At 38.9% G+C, this 19,721-nt stretch overlaps 1 protein-coding gene across 1 annotated transcript in view; it reads right to left on the bottom strand.

Annotated features, from left to right (window-relative positions):
- Positions 1-12,377, bottom strand: part of LOC125118116 (fibrous sheath-interacting protein 2-like) — a 71,302-nt gene extending 58,925 nt beyond the window's left edge. Inside the window, exons 1-8 of the mRNA XM_047764252.1 lie at positions 12,066-12,377; positions 11,530-11,655; positions 8,924-9,085; positions 7,831-7,920; positions 7,322-7,461; positions 5,977-6,118; positions 4,975-5,085; positions 4,426-4,546 (exon numbers count right to left, since the gene is read on the bottom strand). Of these exons, the coding sequence (XP_047620208.1) occupies positions 4,426-4,546; positions 4,975-5,085; positions 5,977-6,118; positions 7,322-7,461; positions 7,831-7,920; positions 8,924-9,085; positions 11,530-11,655; positions 12,066-12,161 (988 nt within the window). The 5' untranslated portion in view covers positions 12,162-12,377. The remainder of the gene's footprint in view (positions 1-4,425; positions 4,547-4,974; positions 5,086-5,976; positions 6,119-7,321; positions 7,462-7,830; positions 7,921-8,923; positions 9,086-11,529; positions 11,656-12,065) is intronic.
- Positions 12,378-19,721: the final 7,344 nt, after the last annotated feature.

A 19,721-nucleotide genomic window follows, 5' to 3' on the forward strand; every position in this document is an offset into this window, starting at 1 on the left:
GGCATTTGTCTTTTCTTTGTGAACCTACACTCTGGCCTTCCTACCTCTTTCCTTTGCTTCCTACTCCATTCCCACTCCTGCCCTTCCTCCCTGCTCCCTCTCTTATTTTACTCCTCCTCTACTTTTAAAACCGGTTCCTCCTCTTTCAAACTTTTTCATTCCTAACACTCTCTTTTTAAAATCTTAATATCGTCTTTTGTACCAGGCTCTCCTTTTAAAATCCTGTCTACCTATTTATTTACCTAGCTGTCATCCATCCACCTTTATTTCCCTGTATTTTTTCAGTTCGATTATATATTTTTAATTGGAGTATAGCTGATTTACAGTATTGTGTTAGTTTCAGGTGTACAGTAAAGTGATTCAGTTATTCAAATATATATATATATTTAATTGTATTTTAGCAGCCCCCCCCCTTTTTTGGGCCATACCCGTGGCCTGTGGAAGTTCCTGGGCCAGGGATCGAACCTGCACCACAGCAGTGATCTGGGCTGCTGCTGCAGTGACAATGTGGGATCCTTAAGCTGCTGCACCACACAGAACGCCTTAACGGATTTCTTTTTCTCTCCCTCTGCTTGCCCTCCACTTACCCCCTTCCTTCCTGCCTGTCTTTATGCCCATTCTCTATCTCTTCTCACTCTGCTTCTATCACTTGTCTTTCTCCCTCTTTTCTTTCCTGCCAGCATGGGTGCATGCTGACTGCCTTGTCCTTCCCTTTTCATTCCTTTTTTATTCCCTCCCTCCTTTCCACTCCTGTTTCTCTCCTTCCTTCATTTCTTCCTTCCTTCCTCCTCCTTCCTTTCCTTTCTCCATCCATCCATCCATCCACCTGCCCTTTCTCCCTCTTGTCTTCCTTCCCTTGTTTCTCCTTCCTCTTCACTCCCTTTCTCTCCCTCCTTCTTTTACTTTCCTGTTACTCCTCTATTTAAACTTTTCCCCCTTGCCTTTCCCCTCTTTATACAGCCTTGTCTTGTCCTTACTACTGCCTTATCCTTTTAAAATAATTTTTCTTTCTACCTAATTTTCTGTCTACCTATTTATTTACCTAGCTGTCATCCATCCATCTACCTTTATTTCCCTGTATTTTTTTCCTACCTACTTAGCTGGCTATCTCTATACAGCAATCGGTCATTTACCCTTCTGTCTTTAGCTTACTGCCTTCTTTACTTCCACTTTCTTTATCCTTTCTTTCTTGCTCTGTTTTTTTTTAATTCATTCCTCCTTTTAGAGCTTATCTCTATTTTTTTATTGCAGTGACATTTCTTATTAATGCTTCTTTGTTAAACATCTTCTCCCCCTCCTTTTTTTGGTCTCTTTAGGGCCATACCCATGGCATATGGAGGTTGCCAGGCTAGGGATCAAGTTGGAGCTTCTGGCCTATGCCACAGCCACAGCAACTTGGGATCCGAGCCATGTCTGGGACCTACACCACAGCTCACAGCAATGCCAGATCTTTAACCCACTGAACAAGGCCAGGGGTCGAACCTGTGTCCTCATGGATACTAGTCAGACTTGTTTCTGCTGAGACACGATGGGAACTCCTTCCCTTTCTTTTCTCTTTCTTTCTCATAATCACTATCATTTTTGAAGTCTTTCCTTTTCTTTTTATTTTTTCACTTCTGGCTCTTTTTCTCAATCTCATGCTCCCATCTTTTAAATTTATTTTTGGCTCCTCCTTTCAAAACTTTTCTTTCTCTCTTTCTATGTTATGTAAAATCTTCTTATAGACTTTTTTTTGTTTGCTTCTTTAGGGCCGCACCTGTGGCATATGGAGGTTCCCAGGCTAAGGGTCAAATCAGAGCTACAGCTACCGGCCTACACCACAGCCGCAGCAACACAGGATCCAGGCCGTGTCTGCGACCTACATTATAGCTCACAGCCACACCAGATCCTTAACCCACTGAGCGAGGCCAGGGATCGAACCTGCAACCTCATGGTTCCTAGTCGGATTGGTTAACCACTGAGCCACAACGGGAACTCCATATGGGCTCTTCCTCTTAATCATTTGTCTTTTATCTATCACCCACCACATTTATTTTTGTCTTTTTTCCCCCTCTCAAGTCTCCTTTTAAAACTGCCCCATCCCCCAAATTGTACTTGAATTTCCTACTGGCTCCTTCTTTTCACACCTCTCTCTTACACATTTATAGTCCCTCTTCTTTTTTATTTTACTTTTTTCTTACTGCCCCATCCTTTTAAAACCTCTCTTTTATTATTTTTCTTTTTCTGTTTTTTCTCTTTGTCTTTTACTTGATCTTTCATTCTGTTTCTTTACATTTTGTTTTCCCTCCTCCCTCCTTTTCTCCTTTCCCTGCCTTTTAAATTCACTTTTTAGGGCTCCTCTTCTTAAACTGTTTTTCTCTCCTTCTCTTTCTTTCTAACTCTCATCTGCTCTCTTGTTTCGTACTCTTGTTTATTCCTGGCTTATGCTTTTAAAAGTTGGCTCCTAAATATCATGCTTAGTTTACAGGTTTTTAAATTTTTTTAGTCTTTTTCCTACTGACTCATCCTTTAAAAAAACTTTTTCTCCCTTCCTTTCCTTCTTTATTCCCTTTATCAATACCTCCTTGCTACACCTTTTCTTTCACCCTCTTTTCTTTGCTGGCCTGCATGCTGACCTTCTTCTCTTCCTTCCCTCCTCCCTATTTTATTCTCTTTATAGGCTTCTCTTTTCAAAGTGTGTTCTTTCCTTATCCCTCTGACTAGATCTTCTTTCCCTTCTATATTTTTCTTTTTTTTTGTCTTTTGTCTGTTTTTGTTGTTGTTGTTGCTATTTCTTGGGCCGCTCCCGCGGCATATGGAGGTTCCCAGGCTAGGGGTTGAATCGGAGCTGTAGCCACCGGCCTACACCAGAGCCACAGCAACGCGGGATCCGAGCCGCGTCTGCAACCTACACCACAGCTCACGGCAACGCCGGATTGTTAACCCACTGAGCAAGGCCAGGGACCGAACCCGCAACCTCATGGTTCCTAGTCAGATTCGTTAACCACTGTGCCACGACGGGAACTCCTCCCTTCTATATTTTTCGTTCTGCCTTTTTACTGGCTGTTTTGTAACCTCATCTTTTTTTTTTTTTCTTTTTTAAATCTACTTTCTATGTTTCTTTTATCTCTCTGTCCCTTCTTTCTCTCTTTCATGGTTTCTTTCTATATTTTCCTGCACTGCCTTTCATACTGGCTACTGGGTCTTTTTGAAGTATGTTCATATTTCTTCCTTCCATCCACCCTTCCTCCCTCCCACCCCCTTAGATCTTTTTCTTTTATCCCTCCTCTCCCTCCTGCTGCATCCTTTTCTTTCATTCACTCTATCTTCATTGTACTATTTCTTACTGGCTTCTCCTTTTTAAACTCTATTTAAGTCTCTTCTTTTAATAACTTCTCATTTTCCCCCCCTCTCTCACTGCCTCCTCCCTCAAACTGTATCTGATTTTCTTACTGGCTCTTCTTTTTCAAATTCTCTCACGCTTACATTCTCTCTTTTTCTTTACTTTTTCCTAATGACTTATCCTTTTTAAACTTCTTTCTTCATCTTCCCCCCTCTCTCTCCCTCCTACCTCTTTGTTCTTCTATTTTTGCCTTTGTCTTTTTCTTGCCCCCTTTCTTTCACTCTTTTGTGTTTGCCTTTCTTCCTCACACTCCTTGTCTTTTTGTGTCTCTTGTTTCTTTGCCCTGTCTTCCTTCCACTCCCTCATCCTATGTCTGTGTGTGTGTGTGTGTGTAAGTTGTGTGTGTTTTCCTACTGGATTTTTCTGCTCAATACTCTTTTTCTCTTATTCATTCATGCATTCATTCTCTTCCCCTCTCTCTCCATTTCATTCCTTTTTTGTATCTTTTCTTACTGTGTCTTCCTTTTTAAATTTTTGTTCTTTCTATCTCTATTTCTTAGGATATTTTAAGTGTCTATTCTTTTTCTACTTAAAATGGTTTCTTTCTCTTTCACTTACTAGCTTATTATGTTTTGTATAATCTTTGCTTGCTGGACCTCACATTTTTTTTCTTCTATATTTTTCTTTCACTGTCTCCCTCTTTGTTTCAGTCTATTTTTTGGTAAAAATCTTACTGGCTCCTTTTCTCTCTCTATATATAACTCTCTTATTTTGTTGTTCTGTCTCTTCTTACTGGCTCTTTTTAAACTTCTAGTAAAGGCAGTCTTGTCTACTGAGACTCTTTACTGAAGTATTTAATTTGTGATAATGTCTAATATAATAACATTGTGTATATGTGTGGGGGTGTCTGTACAGTCTCTACAACTTGACCTAGAACTGGGAAGTGCCTTGCACAAGTAGTGTGAGCTTCTAGGACGTCCCTTTGCAAGGGCGTTGTGACCTCACTATATAAACACAGAGGGATTTTACAAAGCTACTGACATGTAATATATAATTATGCATCTTCTACTTAGGTATTTTGTCTTTTATTGTTTCTCTCTCACCTTCTGTATCATATTGATCCTTGTTTTCACATATATTTCCTTCCAATTCTTCTCTCTGAAGGTCATTCCTTTGCATTTTTTGTAAATGATAACTGATTTTTTTCTCTAGAAGTGCTTGTTTCTAAAATATTAAAAAAATACATTTAATATGTTTAAAGTTTTAATGTCAACTTGCCACTGGAAATGCAAAACAGATATTTCAAATATGATGGTGTTTTTGAAGGGAGACCTCATTGCTGTCTTGAGATTTCTAAACTCACAAAGAGTACAAAACTAGGAAGGTAATAAAGGTTTAAGTTTCCTTTTGTAGTCCAGCATGAAGAATACATTTTAATAACCAGATCAAATTTAACTCATTGCCTACTTTCTGGAGACTGGTCCCATTTCAGATCAACCCTTGAAGTTGAGGTTCAGACTAGACTGGGTCTGTCCATCAATAGCTATCCTCTTGAGTTTAGGCCACTTCTGAAATTCACACTTTAAAATATCAAAATTGGCAAAAAGCCTTTCCTCAAAATAGCCCAAGTTATTGGTCAAAGCTCACTGTACCTTCCGGTGAGCTTCTTCTCTGACTTTTCGACGTTGTTCCTCAACCCTTGCTTCTCTTTTTACTTCTTCCCCAATTTTTGACAGAAGTAACATTTCTTTTGTTTTCCACTCCTAAGGAGCAAAATGTCATGGAAGTCAGTAGGGGTTCTATTTCATAATCTTTGTTTTAATTTTTGTTTTGATCAATAAGCAATTTAGGTCAAATCAAAGGCCTTACAGAAATTTGGATAACCATAATGAAAATCTTACATTGGCTTTAGAATGGGCTTATCTTACTGCTTTTATTGAGAATATACTGGTGGGTGCAACAGAATGACAAAAGGAAGGAAATTATCTTGCTTTTGGAAACTTAATTCAAGTATAAGCCTATTATCTAAAAAGATGACGTGAGCCAGTAATTTCACTTCTGGGAATTCCTTTGTTGTGCAGTGGGTTAAGGATCTGGTTCTGGGTCACTGCTGTGGTTCTAGGTCACTGCTGCAGTGTGGGTTTGATTTCTGGCCTGGGAACCTCCGCATGCCATGGGCGCAACCCAAAAAAATTTAAAGAAAAATTTAAGAAAGTAAAAAGAGCCTGGCAAGAGGGTTATCTCTTATGGAGTCAGGGGGTTATCATATGTAATATGTTGCCCTTAAATGTATTTTGACAGAGAACCTAAACAAATAGCCTTGTGTTAATTTTGAGGAGTGAGAATACAGACATCATATTTTTCACTAGAACTAAACTCTAAAACTTTAAGAGCAGATGAGGTGTGACTGTACTGCTATAGATACATAGTTTGTTGTATCAGTGTCACTATTTTAAGTAAAAACTTGTCTTTTATAACTGATACAAGATCAATAGTGGTTTATTATTTTGAAAAAATATTATTTTTTTAATAGTAGTTTCTTTTTTAGACCTGAAATAACTTTAGGTAATATGGTGGGACTGCTAAAAATGTTTATAAACAACACAATCATATAACAATTTTCCCATAAATATTTAAAATTTGGTGTTTCTCACCTCCTCAATCTGTCTACGGAGACTAAGTTTTCTTCTAATGTGGTCCCGATGTCGTCTCTCTTCTTCTTTTATTCGGAATTTTCTCTGCTTTTCTGCTATGTGCTCAACCTTGTTTAATTCCCTACCAATCATAGCTAAATATCTAAGTAAAAGCACAAATATAAGTGAAGATAAATTGGGTGTTTCCCTTATGATGTTATTTATCTATTATGATACTCTCAAACCACCTTCTGGGTTGCTTTCTATTTCTTGAACTACAAGAAATACAGAATTTTTCAGGGACCTTTAAGCTGGCCTGATTCACCAACTCACCATGCTCTACTCCTTTTATCAGACTCTCTGCTATTACGGCTGGGACAATGGCAAAATGTAGAGGACAATGATTAAAAGCATTTTACACAGTGATTATTCATAACTCAGGAGTTTGGGGACCCTGAGTTTCCAAGGACAGCTGAAATCAACTTAAGGACTGACTTCAAAAAAACAAGTAGATTTGAATTTCCTTAAAAAATAAGTGGTGCTAGACTCTGTAATTCCCAAGTCTTTGAACAACTTCTCATGTGTAGATAGGTCTGCAGACTACTAGTCTGCTACTCTGGTGAATCACTATGTATTTGGGCATATTATGACATGAATCCATGGAATAATATAAGAGCCAGGTGATGAGGATCTGGTCCTTACCCCGATAAAGGAGAAAGAGAAGAACTGTAATTCATCCCTTTGCCTCCTGGAACAGAAGCTTGGCTGCTAAATGGTAACGCTGAATATGTGGGTAATAGCTAAATAAACATACACAGTTGGTTGGGGAATAACAACTCTTTATACTCGCATCAGATGAAATTATAGCAACTCTCTTTTTGATCTTGCAGTAATTTCCTTAATATAAGGAATTATATAAGGAAATAATATATAATAATAATATATATAATAATTATATTATATATAATAATATAATAATAAGGAAATAATATAAGGAAATAAGGAAATAATATAAGGTTTGAAATCTGGTAAAGACACCTTCTTTTCCTCTGCTACTATAGAGTCAGGTTTGTACTTTGGAGAATTTGTACTTTGGAGTTCTTCAAGTATCAGTTTGTCTTACCTCTTGGGCTCCTAGTGATTCCAGTTTCTCAGATAGAAACTCTTCTCCCTAGCTGTGGTACCAAGGTTTCCAATATGTGTCATCTCTTAATCTCCTTTCCTTTCTCTCCACAGTGAAGACTACAAGTTGTTAAATAATGTCTAATGCTTTTTTTCCCCTTCTGTTCCCAATTATTTATAGTACTTTTACAACTGTCTGGGGTCCACAGTATGTCTGCAAAAACATGATTAACTTTGATCATACCTCTGCTTTATTAACAGCTCTTGGTCTGGAGTTGTTTGTGTACTTTCCTGTAACAGCCAGTCTTGAAACTGTGTATTGTCATAATTGTCATAGGATCTCTTGGTTTCATACAGTTTATTGGCTTGTTTTTCAATCATTTTCTGAGAGGAAAAAAAGAATTAAAATTTTTATATTAGCCAGAAATAACCCTGTCCTTTGATATGCCTTCTTCTGTTTAGGGCTTGGTAGACTTCCTATAGTTTACAAATGGTTAATTCTGTTAACCTTCATTTAAGTCTAGTGTGGCTCCACTTCAGGCAAGGGAACATTTATCTCTAATAAATGAAAGGCAAAGGTCTAATTTTAATCTCACGGATATTTAGAGATTTTTTTTTTATTTGTTACCTTAATACTTCTAGGTCAGAATATTATAAGAAAATATTCTTCAGAGGTCCAAACCTTTCTTCCAGACCCCACATAAAAACTTTCTTACAGGCCTCAAATAAAACAAGTTTGAGCATTTAACTTACTTGTTCTCTTATATAGTTTCTTTCAAAGTCTAATTTTAAACTTGTCAGATACTGCCTGTACTTATTCAATTCCTTCAAGGTACATATCACCTATAAAAACAAAAAGCAAAAAACCAAATACATAAACAAAAAGTTGTAACAATCATGAAACTTAGCAAAGAATAGAGTCAAAAGAACATTCATATTTTTACGGGAGTTCCCTTCGTGGCTCAGCAGTTAATGAACCTGACTAGTATCCATGAGGATGTGGGTTCGATCCCTGGCCTCGCTCAGTGGGTAAGGATCCGGCATTGCCATGGGCTGTGGTGGGGGTTGCAGATGTGGCTTGGATCCCTTGTTGCTGTGGCTCTGGTGTAGGCTGGCAGCTGTAGCTCCAATTTGACCCCTAGCCTGGGAACTTCCAGCTGCAGGTGCGGTCCTAAAAAGCAGAAAAAAAAAAAAAAAGAACATTCACCTTAGTAACAATTTTGGGATCAAGGGTAGTGATAGCGTATTTTGGTAATACTCTGCAAGGCAATCTCTCTCTCCAGTAGCTGTATTATCAGAAAATTTCTATCTAAATATTATTTCAGTAGTATATTTCACACTACAATCAGGAATTTACTATTTTCAATGAATTTACTATTTAAGTACCAGTATAATAATGATGTTTAACCTTCAAAAGAGTTTATTCTATCAAGCAGCATTCTGCTAGGTTTACATTTTGTTTCTAGTCTTCTCAAGGGGTACAGGAAATATTCCTTACAGGTATACAGTGGCATTATTGCTTTTCGAGCCAGGGGAAGGCACTATAATACAGCTGAGAAAAAATAAATAAATATGTATGTATGTGTCTTTACATATTCAAATCATTTGGTGCTTATCTTTTACTTTTATCAAAGAAGTCAAGTGGGAACAAGTAGTTTTATTTAGAAACAGTCACCTGATTTCTCTTTACCCAAACACTAAGTAACTCATCGAGTTTTCTGATAGACATCCTTTATTGCTCAATTAAAAGCTGACATAGGCTCCCAGTGAAGTACAGACATGTCTATCAAATCCATAGGTTTCTTTTTTTTTTTTTCTGGGTAACAGGAAGCAGGCTTCGACCTACCTTATTATTGCTGGTGACATAGCCACCTTTCTTTAATCTCCTCAGGATATCTTTTCGTCCATAGTATGCTTTTAAATGTGGATCATGCAGGCTTTTATAGCTTGTTTCCAAAAGTCGACAATAAGGATCAGTCAGGTTAAAATCATAAGAAGGTTGATAAAGCTGCAAACAAAGATTCAGAAGTATTACATATATAAAATGAATGAAATCACATTTTTAAACCTCAATTTGTTGAAATGATTAGGCTGTTCATTGAAAACAAAACATGCAAGAAGAATCCGAAGTGAGGGACTACAGGCAGTGGGCTGATTTGGGTAAATCTAATGGTCTTCCCTTCCTCTCTAGCAGAGTTGCCTTTAGGCTGGAGGTGCCTTTAGGCTGGACACTGAGGTGTGGCCCTAAGAGTTCCTGCAACATAGGTAGGATACTAAACATGAGCAGAGGGGCAGACAGGAAGAGGTGTGATGGGTTCTAGCTTTGCTTTTCCATTTAAAAGCTTCTTTTGTAAGTTTCTGACTACTTGTTTGATGCCAGCCTCTTGACTCTCCCAGGAAGTTGGATTCCCTACCAGTGTTTCCTTAAAATGACAAAGTAAGACATCCTTCTGGGCAATGATTTAATTTACAGTGAAACTAGACAAGAAGCCCGTATCTTTCCTAGAAGAGAAACAATCTACGGTGATAGCAATTGAAACAATACTGCAATTAGTGGGTTATTGCTTCTTCTTTTAGATATAGACTTTTGTTGGTGATGATGCTGTGTGTTGACCAAATCTTGGCTACTGATCTATCGAGAAAGAACAAATTCATTCATTAAGGCCAGGGTAAGCTTTCCATTGTCAATTACAATAAAGCCAATTTAACAAGTTTGTGAATAGGTATTACCCAAGTATAGTATACTAATAAGCAAATTAATTTATAGATAAATTATTTGAGAATAAGTTTAGTATCAAAATGTTGAGGGAATATAGTTAATATCTTATAATAACTATAAATGGAGTACAACCTTTAAAAACTGTGAATCACTATGTTGTACACCTATAACTTACATAATATTGTATATCAATAATGTATATCAATATTCAGTAAAAAAAAGTTGAAGTATAGGATCAGTTGTCAGGTTTGGATTAATGCATAGCTAGACAGGTAGATTACATTGCTACATTTTAATCTTATTGAAAAGAAGACAGTAGAATATTATAATTTCCCCTCCACTTGCATTCAAAACAATATGAAAGACCTTTAAGTTCCGTTTCCATAGTTCTCTGCTAAAGTGGTCTACAGTTTAGGAAGCAGCAAGGTCAGGTGAAGGAGTGTGGCCTGAGAAATCAGGAGACTGTGGTTCTGGTCTGAAATCTGCTACCATCTACCTGTGACCTTAGATAAATCATAGCTTCACCTTACAAGGTGGTCATGGGGGGTAAAGTGAGTTTAAAAAAAAATTAAATATGTAAATATAAAGTCTTCCTTGAGATCATGCTAAAAGACAAAGAAGGATCCCATTAAGTTAGTCTTCAAAGGAGTTGAATGTAGTACCTGATCATGATTAAATGCATGCATTTTGGGGGAATCAATATAATATAGAGAGATTCATACAATTAAGTATGGAAAAAAATCAGGAAATAAATAGCTAACAAATGAATAATGGAGTAACACAATAGAAATATGGCAAATAGATATTTCAAGAAGAAACCAACAGAGAGGGCTACATTTACAAGCTAAAAGGAGAGTTATCACTAGTAATGAAATAGGCTTTATGTATATTTTAGGAAAGCTAATTTGTGAGAGTGTGACTCAGTCAATTTCTGTGAGGTTGGCATATATTTAATAGACCATATTGGTTTTGAAAATGGAAATTGTATGATTTTCCAGCAATAAAAACTTTAAAAATCATATATATTAGACAAGTATCATAAATACTGAGGAACCCTACTCATCCTGGATGACACCCCAGAGAGTGGGAGGGTAAGGATGTCATAATTATCCTTGTAGAACACTTGGCTATTGTGACCAAAGCACACACTTGACCAGAAAGTTCTGAACCTCCTTCAGGTTTGGGCTAAAGCTAATGACAGGGTGGGGTGGGGGGAGTGTTAGACAGAGGACTTAACATGTGTAACAATGTGAGTGCAGCATCCTGAACCAGTAATAGTACTTTCATTAACAGTACTTTCACAACCAGGGATAGTGCAGACCAAGGGCAATGTAAATTCTAAGGAAAGATAAGACAATTGGGGGTTGGCACACTTGAGAAAGGCTTCATATAGTAGCTCTTGAAAGATGGCTCAAATTGAAGGCAGGTTTCAGGAGCAAGATGGGCAAAGGCACAGAAGTAGGAATTAGTACGGCATGTGTGGATAGGCAGAAAAGACCTTGACCATTCCGAGCTGAGGCCCTGGGTTGGAGCTAAGGCTGAAGTGGGTGGCTGAGGCTTATCATGGGGTCTTCTATGATTAAAGTGAGGTTCAGACCCTGAACACTTCAATTCATACAGCTTCACTTGGTCTGTGAAACTGAAGTTGACTTAAAGCAAAATTATAGCTGTTTTGAGTATCAAGCTGAAAACAGTCAAGAAAATCACTTAAGAACTATTAAAAGTTAGTTTACCTTTTCACTTAAATTTGTAGTATAGAATACATTATTACTTCCAGGGATAGCGGGCAGCTTAACACCCAGAGGAAGATCCAATAGATGAGAGGCTCCGACCTCCGGAATGGGGTCTTTGTGCGAGCCCTGTCCGATAAAATTAGAAAGTTTGTCTTTTTTTTTTTTTTTTTCCTAGAACTATTCTCCTAGTTTAGACTGATCTACTTAAATTTCAATGGGCCAGTAGCTCCAAATAAACTAAAGAATCCCACAAAGTTGAAAGGACCCGCCCGGCTGACAACCCGGAAAGCCTCCTAGTTTCCCCGGGTCACTAGCCCTATCTCTGAGCCCGGTTCAAAGACAGTTGCGGCCAGAGGCAGCTCTAGTCACTAATTCTCGGGGCCTGGGAGGCGGAAGCTGAAAGTCAAGGACCCGCCCCCGCCCTGCTGAGATCTCCTCCTCTTCCGTCTGCCCGCCCCGCCTTCGCTTCTGGGACCCAGCCCCGGAACCGGGAGGAGGAGGAGGAGGACGACGACGACTGATTGGCCGCCACTCACGGAGTCGCACTGCTCCCTGTCGGCAGTTAGGCTGCTGGCGGCCGCCTTAGCGGCGGCTTGGGCAATCTTATAGCAGTTGCCGAGGTACAGATCCATGGCCACCCGTCAGCCCCCAGGGGGCTGGGGGCTGGGGCGCAGCAATCCGTCTTCGTGTCTTCTCTTAACGCTCGCCTTTTGCTCTCTAAGCCCTCATTACGTCTGGGCGGCCAAGGCGGTAGTCGCCCGGGTAACGCGTCTTTCAGGTCATCCCCGTCATAAGGCCATGTTCCAGGCTTGAGTGCTGACGTCCTCAAAGAGCGTCTCTCCAAAGGGCGTCGCCCTCAGGGGAGGGGAGGGGGCACTGTGACCACTCCTACTGCAGGGCTGGGTCTTTGGCGCAGGCGCAGGACCCAAGTCTTTAGAGTCGGGCAAGAGGTCCAAAAGACCTGGTGTGTGAGGAACAGAGTTGAGATTACAGTTCTCTCTGAAATCAACACCTTTCATTTAAATTAAGCCAGAATGTATCAAGCTTTGTCAGTGGGTAGCTGCCTGTAATTCTTCTACTTCTTCTTGACCCCCAAGGAGCTATGATTTTGTTCAACACGTGCCTACGAGGTATTGCGTAGTCTGCATTAGAACCAGAGGCCTGGCTTTACACATTTATAGATACAGGGACACCTCTTTCCCTAGGCGTACCCCCCGTCCCACACACACCTGGGTCCCATTTAGGACATACTGTTTTTTTCCAGGACTCAAGGCTTTCTTCCTTTGTCTTTCTCTTTCCTGTCTTCGTCTCTCCATTAAATGACTCTCATTTTTCCTTTCCACTCAGTCCCTGGTAACCACCATTGTGCTTTCTGTTTCTATGAATTGGACTATTTCAGATACCTTATGTAAGTGGCGTAAGTGGAATCAAGGAGTGTTTGTGATTGGCTTACTTCACATACATATTGTAGCAGTGGTTATGATTTCTTCCCTTTTTAAGGCTGAATAATTGTTATGTGTATATATCACATTTTCTTTGTCCATTCTACCATTATTGGACATTTAAGTTGCTTCTGCCTCTTGGCTATTATGAATAATACTGCTATGAACATGGGTGTGCAAATATCTCTTTGAGACCCTACTTAAAATTTTTGGATATATACCTATAAATGGGATTGCTGGATCATATGGTAATCCTAGTTCAAATTTTTGAGAAATCTCTACTGTTTACATAGTGGTTGCACCATTTTACAATCCCACCGACAGTACATAAGAGTTTCAATGTCTCCACATCCTTGCCAAGACTTGTCATTTTCTTTCTTTTTTCTTTTTGGATAGTAGCTCTACTAATGGGTGTGAGGTGATACCTTCTTGTAGTTTCGATTTGCATTTCTCTGATGATTAGTGATGTTGAACATATTTTCATATGCTTGTTGGCCATTTGTTGTCTCCATGTTTTTGGTCTACTTTGTTATCTCTTGGTCATTTAGTAATAACTTCTACCACCTATTGAGTACTTAGTAATTTCAGATACTATGATAAACCTTACGTCATTTAAATCTCACAACAACCCCATCTGTATTTACTCCATCTCTGTAGATGAAGACTTTGTTCACAATGGCAATGGCTAATATGTGAAGGACCAGAGATTTGAATCCAAGTTAGCTGACTCCAAAAGCTGTATTGACATTATGGATGTTCTCATTTTAATTCCATGTATATGATTATAACTCCTGCATTTAAAACTAGCCTGTTGGAATTCCCTCATGGCTCAGGAGGTTAAGGATCTGGAATTGTCATTGTTGCTTGAGTTGCTACTATGGGCTCAGGTTCAATCCCTAACCTGGGAACTTCTGCATTCTGAGGGTGCAGCCAAAAAAACAAAACAAAACAAAAAAACCCTCTAGCCTGGTTATATACACTACTGCCATATACATTCTCTACATGAATGTCTGACAGACAGCTAAAATTGACATGCTCAAAACTCAACTCAACCTCCTTTCACTGAAACAGAACAAAGCAAAGGCCTTATTACTCTTCATGTATTTCCTCTCTCAGTGACTGGTGCTAGTTCTACCCAAGCCAGAAACCAGAGTCTGGTCCTAAATACTGCCCTTTCTCCACAACCTTGACATTCAATCCCTCTCCATATTTTACCTCCTAAATGTTTCCTGTATTTCTCCCCTTCTTGCCACTTCTACTACTGCTTTAATTAAGCCACTCATCACTTCTCGTTCACACCATTGTCTCAGCCTCCTAATATCTCCCAACTTTCACCTCTCTCATCCATCTTTCATTCTGCCACCAAAGTGATCTTTTTAACCTGCTAACTGATCATGTCTCTTCCCTGCTTAAAACTCCTAATGATCCTAAGGAAGAAAGAATGAAAACAAAACATAAAATGTCTTTGTGACTTGGTCCCTGTCTACATCTCCAGGACCTATGGCAATACCACCTCTCAAGCTTTACCCTATAGTTATATAGAACTGCACACACCCTGCTGGTTCATGATTCTGTGCCTTTACTCATGCTGTCCTCTCTGCTTTGCATAACTATGCCCTTTTTTTACCTGGTTAATTCTGGGGCCTCAGCTGGAATGATTGGGATATTTGGGCTCTCTCTCCATCAGTTTTTTATCCTGTAGGACCTAAGGCCATGCCTCTTCATATGGTGGTCTTAGGGTTCCCAGCAGCAAGAAAGGGAAGCTGCAAAGTACAGCTACTTTTAAGATTTTGCTTGTATCACCTTGGCTAAAGCAAATCTCACAGTCAAGCCCAGAGTCAGTATAGCAGAGGATTAACCAAGGGCATGGATACAGAGAGGAAGTGATTTTCGTTGGAAGTGATTAATATGACAATATAACACAGTCTACCCTCTGGTCCATATGATTCATGTTCCTCCTCTATGCAAAATATACTTAACTTCTCCCAAGACTCCAAAAGTTTCATCCAGTTATATCATCAGCTCAAAGTTTAGGCTTTTGTCATCTATAGTCATAAGCAGAGGTAGCTTGTTATTCCAGAGACATATGAACTGTAAAACAATGTGCATTAGTTATCTATTGCCATGTAAAAGTTATCCCTACATTTAGTAGCTTAGAACAATACAAAAATAATGCATTACCTCCTTGGCTTTTGTTTCAGACAAGGCATCAGAGGTTATAGTTTGTTTCTGTTATATGATGTCTGGGCTTTAGTTGAAAGACACCTTCAGTTGAAGGTGAAGGCTAGCATCATCTTGAGGCCTTGTTCACTCACGTGTGTGGCTTGTAGCTGTTGGCTAGGAGCCTATCCAGGGTTGTCAGCCGGAACACCCATACTAACCTCTTTGCATTGACTGGGCTTCCTCACAACATAATACTCCAAGGTCAAGGGGAGACAGAGAGTGAGAGCAAGAGCAAGTGAGAGAGTGTCAGGTGAAATCTTTGTTGCCTTTCATGACCTAGCCTCAGAAGTCATGCAGCATTACTTTTACCATATTTGATTGGCTGACACAGTTACAAAAGTCTACCCAGGTGCAAGGTTCAAGGGAAAGGAACATAGATGCCACCATCTTGATGGAAAGCTGTCAATGTCACATTGTGAGAACAGCATGTAGGATAATCTGTATGTTGATGTGGCCATCTTTGGAGAAATACAATCTGTCACATAGGTTAACTCCACCATTCCCCAACATACAATGGTAATTCAGGAACAAGATAACTAAAATAAATACTCCCATTTGAAAACAGACATACAAAAGAGTGACTGGCCTATAACAACTGTGGAATCCACTTGTTGCCAGGTCCTTCTTTTTTTTTGGAGCAGAGAGATCCTTTATTAGATCATAATTCTACTCCCTAAAAATGGCTTCCTAGTTCACTGCTGCTATCCATAGCTCTTACTTACATTCTCTGGGCTCTTAACCTGGCCCCATGGTTCATACTTTTATATAAGAAATGGCCTGTGTTTGCAGCTTAATGGCTTGCTCCCTCTCTGCCTACAGAAATTCGAGATCCAGTCGAAATGTGAAAATTGAGCAGTCTCAGTCCCTCTTAGATCAGTTTGAAGGTTTTTCTGCTAATTCAACTCAAAAAAATTTGTGGGTAATCTGTGTAATAACCTATATGGGGAAAGAATCTGGAAAGGAATGGATATATGTATATGTGTAACTGATTTACTTTGCTGTACACCCAAAACTAACACAACTTTCTAAGTCAACTATACTCCAATTAAATTTACTTTTAAAAAAATTTGTGGGCTCATATGAATCTGACTTGAGTCTACTCCAGTGAACAGAATTTATGCCCACAGCATTTTTTTGAGATGTGCTTCTCTACTCTGGTTAGCATGTTAAGGGCTGTGGGACAATGCCCTTTTTCTTTTTCTAAGTTCAAGTATAGTGATTTACAATATTATGTTAGTTTCAGGTGTACAGCATAGTCAGTATTTTTAGGGATTATATTCTATTTCAAGTTATAAACTATTGACTGTATTCCCTGTGCTATACAATATATCCTTGTAGCTTATTTATTTTATACATGGTAGTTTGGACCTCTTAATCCCTGACCTCTATTTTTCCTCTCCCACTTCCCTCTTCCAACTGGTAACTACTAGTATCTCCTCTATATCTGTGAGTCTGTTGCTGTTTTGTTATATTCATTCATTTTATTTTTTATATTCCACATACAAGTGATAACATACAGCATTTGTCTTTCTCTGTCTTACTTAAGATTCACTAAGAATAGTATCCTCCAGATCCATCCATATTGTTGCAAATGGCAAAATTTCATTCTTTTTATGGCTTAGTAATATTCCGTTATATATATATATCTTATATATTTATCCAGTCATTTGTTAGATGGATACAGGTTGCTTCCATAGCTTGGCTATAATAAATAATGCTGCTGTGAACATTGGGTGCATGCATCTTTTTGAATTAGGCTTTTGTTTTCTTTGGATATCTATCTAGGAGTGGAATTGCTGGATCAAAGTAGTTCTATTTTTAATTTTTTAAGAAACCTCCATATTGTTTTCCATAGTCACTGCACCAATTTATATTCCTACCAACAATGTTCTAGTGTTCCTTTTTTTCCACATCCTTGCCAACATTTGTTATTTGTGATCTTTTTGATGATAGCCATTCTGACCGGCATGAGGTGATATCTCATTGTGGTTTTGACTTGCATTTCTCTGATGAGTAGTGATGTTTAGCATCTTTTCATGCGCCTGGCCATCTGTATGTCTTTGGAAAAAATGTCTTTTTAGGTCTTCTGCCAACTTTTTAGTCAGATTGATTTCCTTTTTCTTTTTAGGGCCACACCCATGGCATATGGAAGTTCCAAGGTTAGGCCTCCAACTGGAGCTGCAGCTGCTGGCCTGCGCCACAGCCACAGCAACATGGGATCCAAGCTGCATCTGTAACCTACACCACAGCCCATGGCAACACAGGGTCCTTATCCACTGAACAAGGCCAGGGATTGAACCCACATCCTCATGGATACTTGTTGGGTTCATTACTGCTGAGCCACGACAGGAACTCCCAGATTGTTTTCTTTTTTGACATTGAGTTGTATGAACTGTTCATATATTTTGGATATTAACCCCTTATGGGTCATATCATTTACAAATATTTTCTCCCATTCAGTAGGTTGTCTTTTCATTTTGTCAATGATTTCCTTTGCTAGGCAAAAGCTTTTAAGTTTTATTAGGTTCTGTTTGTTTATTGTTGCTTTTGTTTCTTTTGCCTTAAGAGAAAGATTTAAAAGAAAATTGCTACAAGGAGTTCCTTTGTGGCACAGTGGGTTAAGGATCTGTGTTGTCACTACAGTGGCCCAGGTTGTCGCTGTGGTGCGGGTTTAATCCCTGGCCCAGAAACTTCCACATGACACAGGTGTGGCCAAGAAAATATTGCTACGATTTATGTCCAAGAGTGTTATGCCTATACACAAGGCTTTTTTCTATCTGAAAGGGTCTATTAGGCATCTTTCTGGGATCTTACATCTTTCTGGGGTCTTCACAAAAGATATTACAGTTATACTCTTAATCTTTGCTGGCTTGGAAATCTAGAAATGTGAAGCAGTTTTATTTTCTGACCCAGAAAATCTTAGCTCTTCTATATTTCTTTTAAAATTCTGTTTGCAAATTCTGCTAAGCTTACTTCACTATTTCTGTGCATTATGATGTGCAACTAAATGTCAGATAACACTCAACATTCTTCATGATTATATATTCCCCTTAGCTAGATACACAAGTTCATTAGGTACATTTTTTCCATTTCCAAGTTATTGCAGGTGACAGTTTTGCCAATTGTTTTGCTACTACATGACATGGAATGTCATTTTCCGGCCTTCTATTGAAGTTTCCGCACCATTTTTAGAGCTTCTATTTTTTTTCACCCATTTCCCAGCCTTTACTAACATCTTCCTTGCTGCTTTTCTAGCCTCCATCCACCACTTAGCCCCAAAGTTGATGCACCTGTTTTAGTTTTTTGTTTTGTTTTTTACAATAGCACATTACTTATAAGTACCCATTTCAGTGGTTAAAGACAGAATTACTCATGTATGTGGGGCCTTGGCTATGAAGGTTGGAATAGCTGGAATGTCTGGGCTCCTCTCTCCACTTGTCCTTTTATCTTCCTTTAGGGTTCAGCTAGGGAAGTGATAGAGCCACCATGTTTTATGAAATAATGGCCTTTAAAAATGGGCATTGGACCTTACACACTTTTGGAAGAGTTGGAGTGTCAGAAGATCTGAGAAACTATCACTAAGCAACCATGCTGAAGTGCTGGTATAGATAGGCAAATAGGAGTTTGCAGGGTCATCTGGGAAGCTAAGCATGTTTAGTCAGTGAAGTGAGACAGTGAAGGGAGAATTGGTGGAGAGGTTTAAGGAAAGCTGGATCTCTGAGTCATTAATGTTTTTGTGCATTCACAGTTAAGAATATGTTGGTGGTCCTGGTGGAACCTATAAATAAATCAAGATGGAATCTTAAAAATATGTTCAAGCAACCCACAGAAAGGTAAAAAAAATGAAGTAAGAAGAGACAGAAACAGAGCTTCAAAATACATGAAGCAAAAACTGATAGACATGAGAAAAGCAATACATAGACCCACAATCGTATGTGGGAGGGTCAATACTCCTCTCTCAGTAATTGAAAGAAAAAGTAGATAGAAAATCAGTAAAGGACATAGAAGACCCAAACTAATCTGTCAACTAGCATAACCCAAGTGACATTTATACAGCACTTCACCCAACAGCCCCTAAACGCACATTCTTTTCAAGTGCCATGTAATACAGGTCAAGACAGATGGACCATGTTTTGGGTCATAAAACAAGTCTTAAGTTCAAAAGCATTTAATTGATAAAAATATGGTCTTGGATAATGGTATTGGTTGAATTGTGTTCTCTCAAAACATATGAAATCATACGCTAGATACCAAATTTGGAAATAGATCATTGCAGTTTAAATTAGTTAAGGTGAAATCATCCTTGAATTGGGTGTCCTATATGGCTGATGTCCTTCTAAGGAGACACAGAGACACATGAAGGGGAATACCATGAGACAATAGACAAAGAGACTGAAGTGCTGAAGCTGCAAGCCAAGGAATGGCAAGGATTGCCAGCAACTACCAGGAGCTAGGAAGAGCCAAGGAAGTGTTTTCCTCTATAGGTTTTAGAGAGAATGTGGCCCTGCTAAAAGCTGGATTTCTGGC

The sequence above is a fragment of the Phacochoerus africanus genome, chromosome X, assembly GCF_016906955.1.
Source record: "Phacochoerus africanus isolate WHEZ1 chromosome X, ROS_Pafr_v1, whole genome shotgun sequence".
NCBI lineage: Eukaryota > Metazoa > Chordata > Mammalia > Artiodactyla > Suidae > Phacochoerus > Phacochoerus africanus.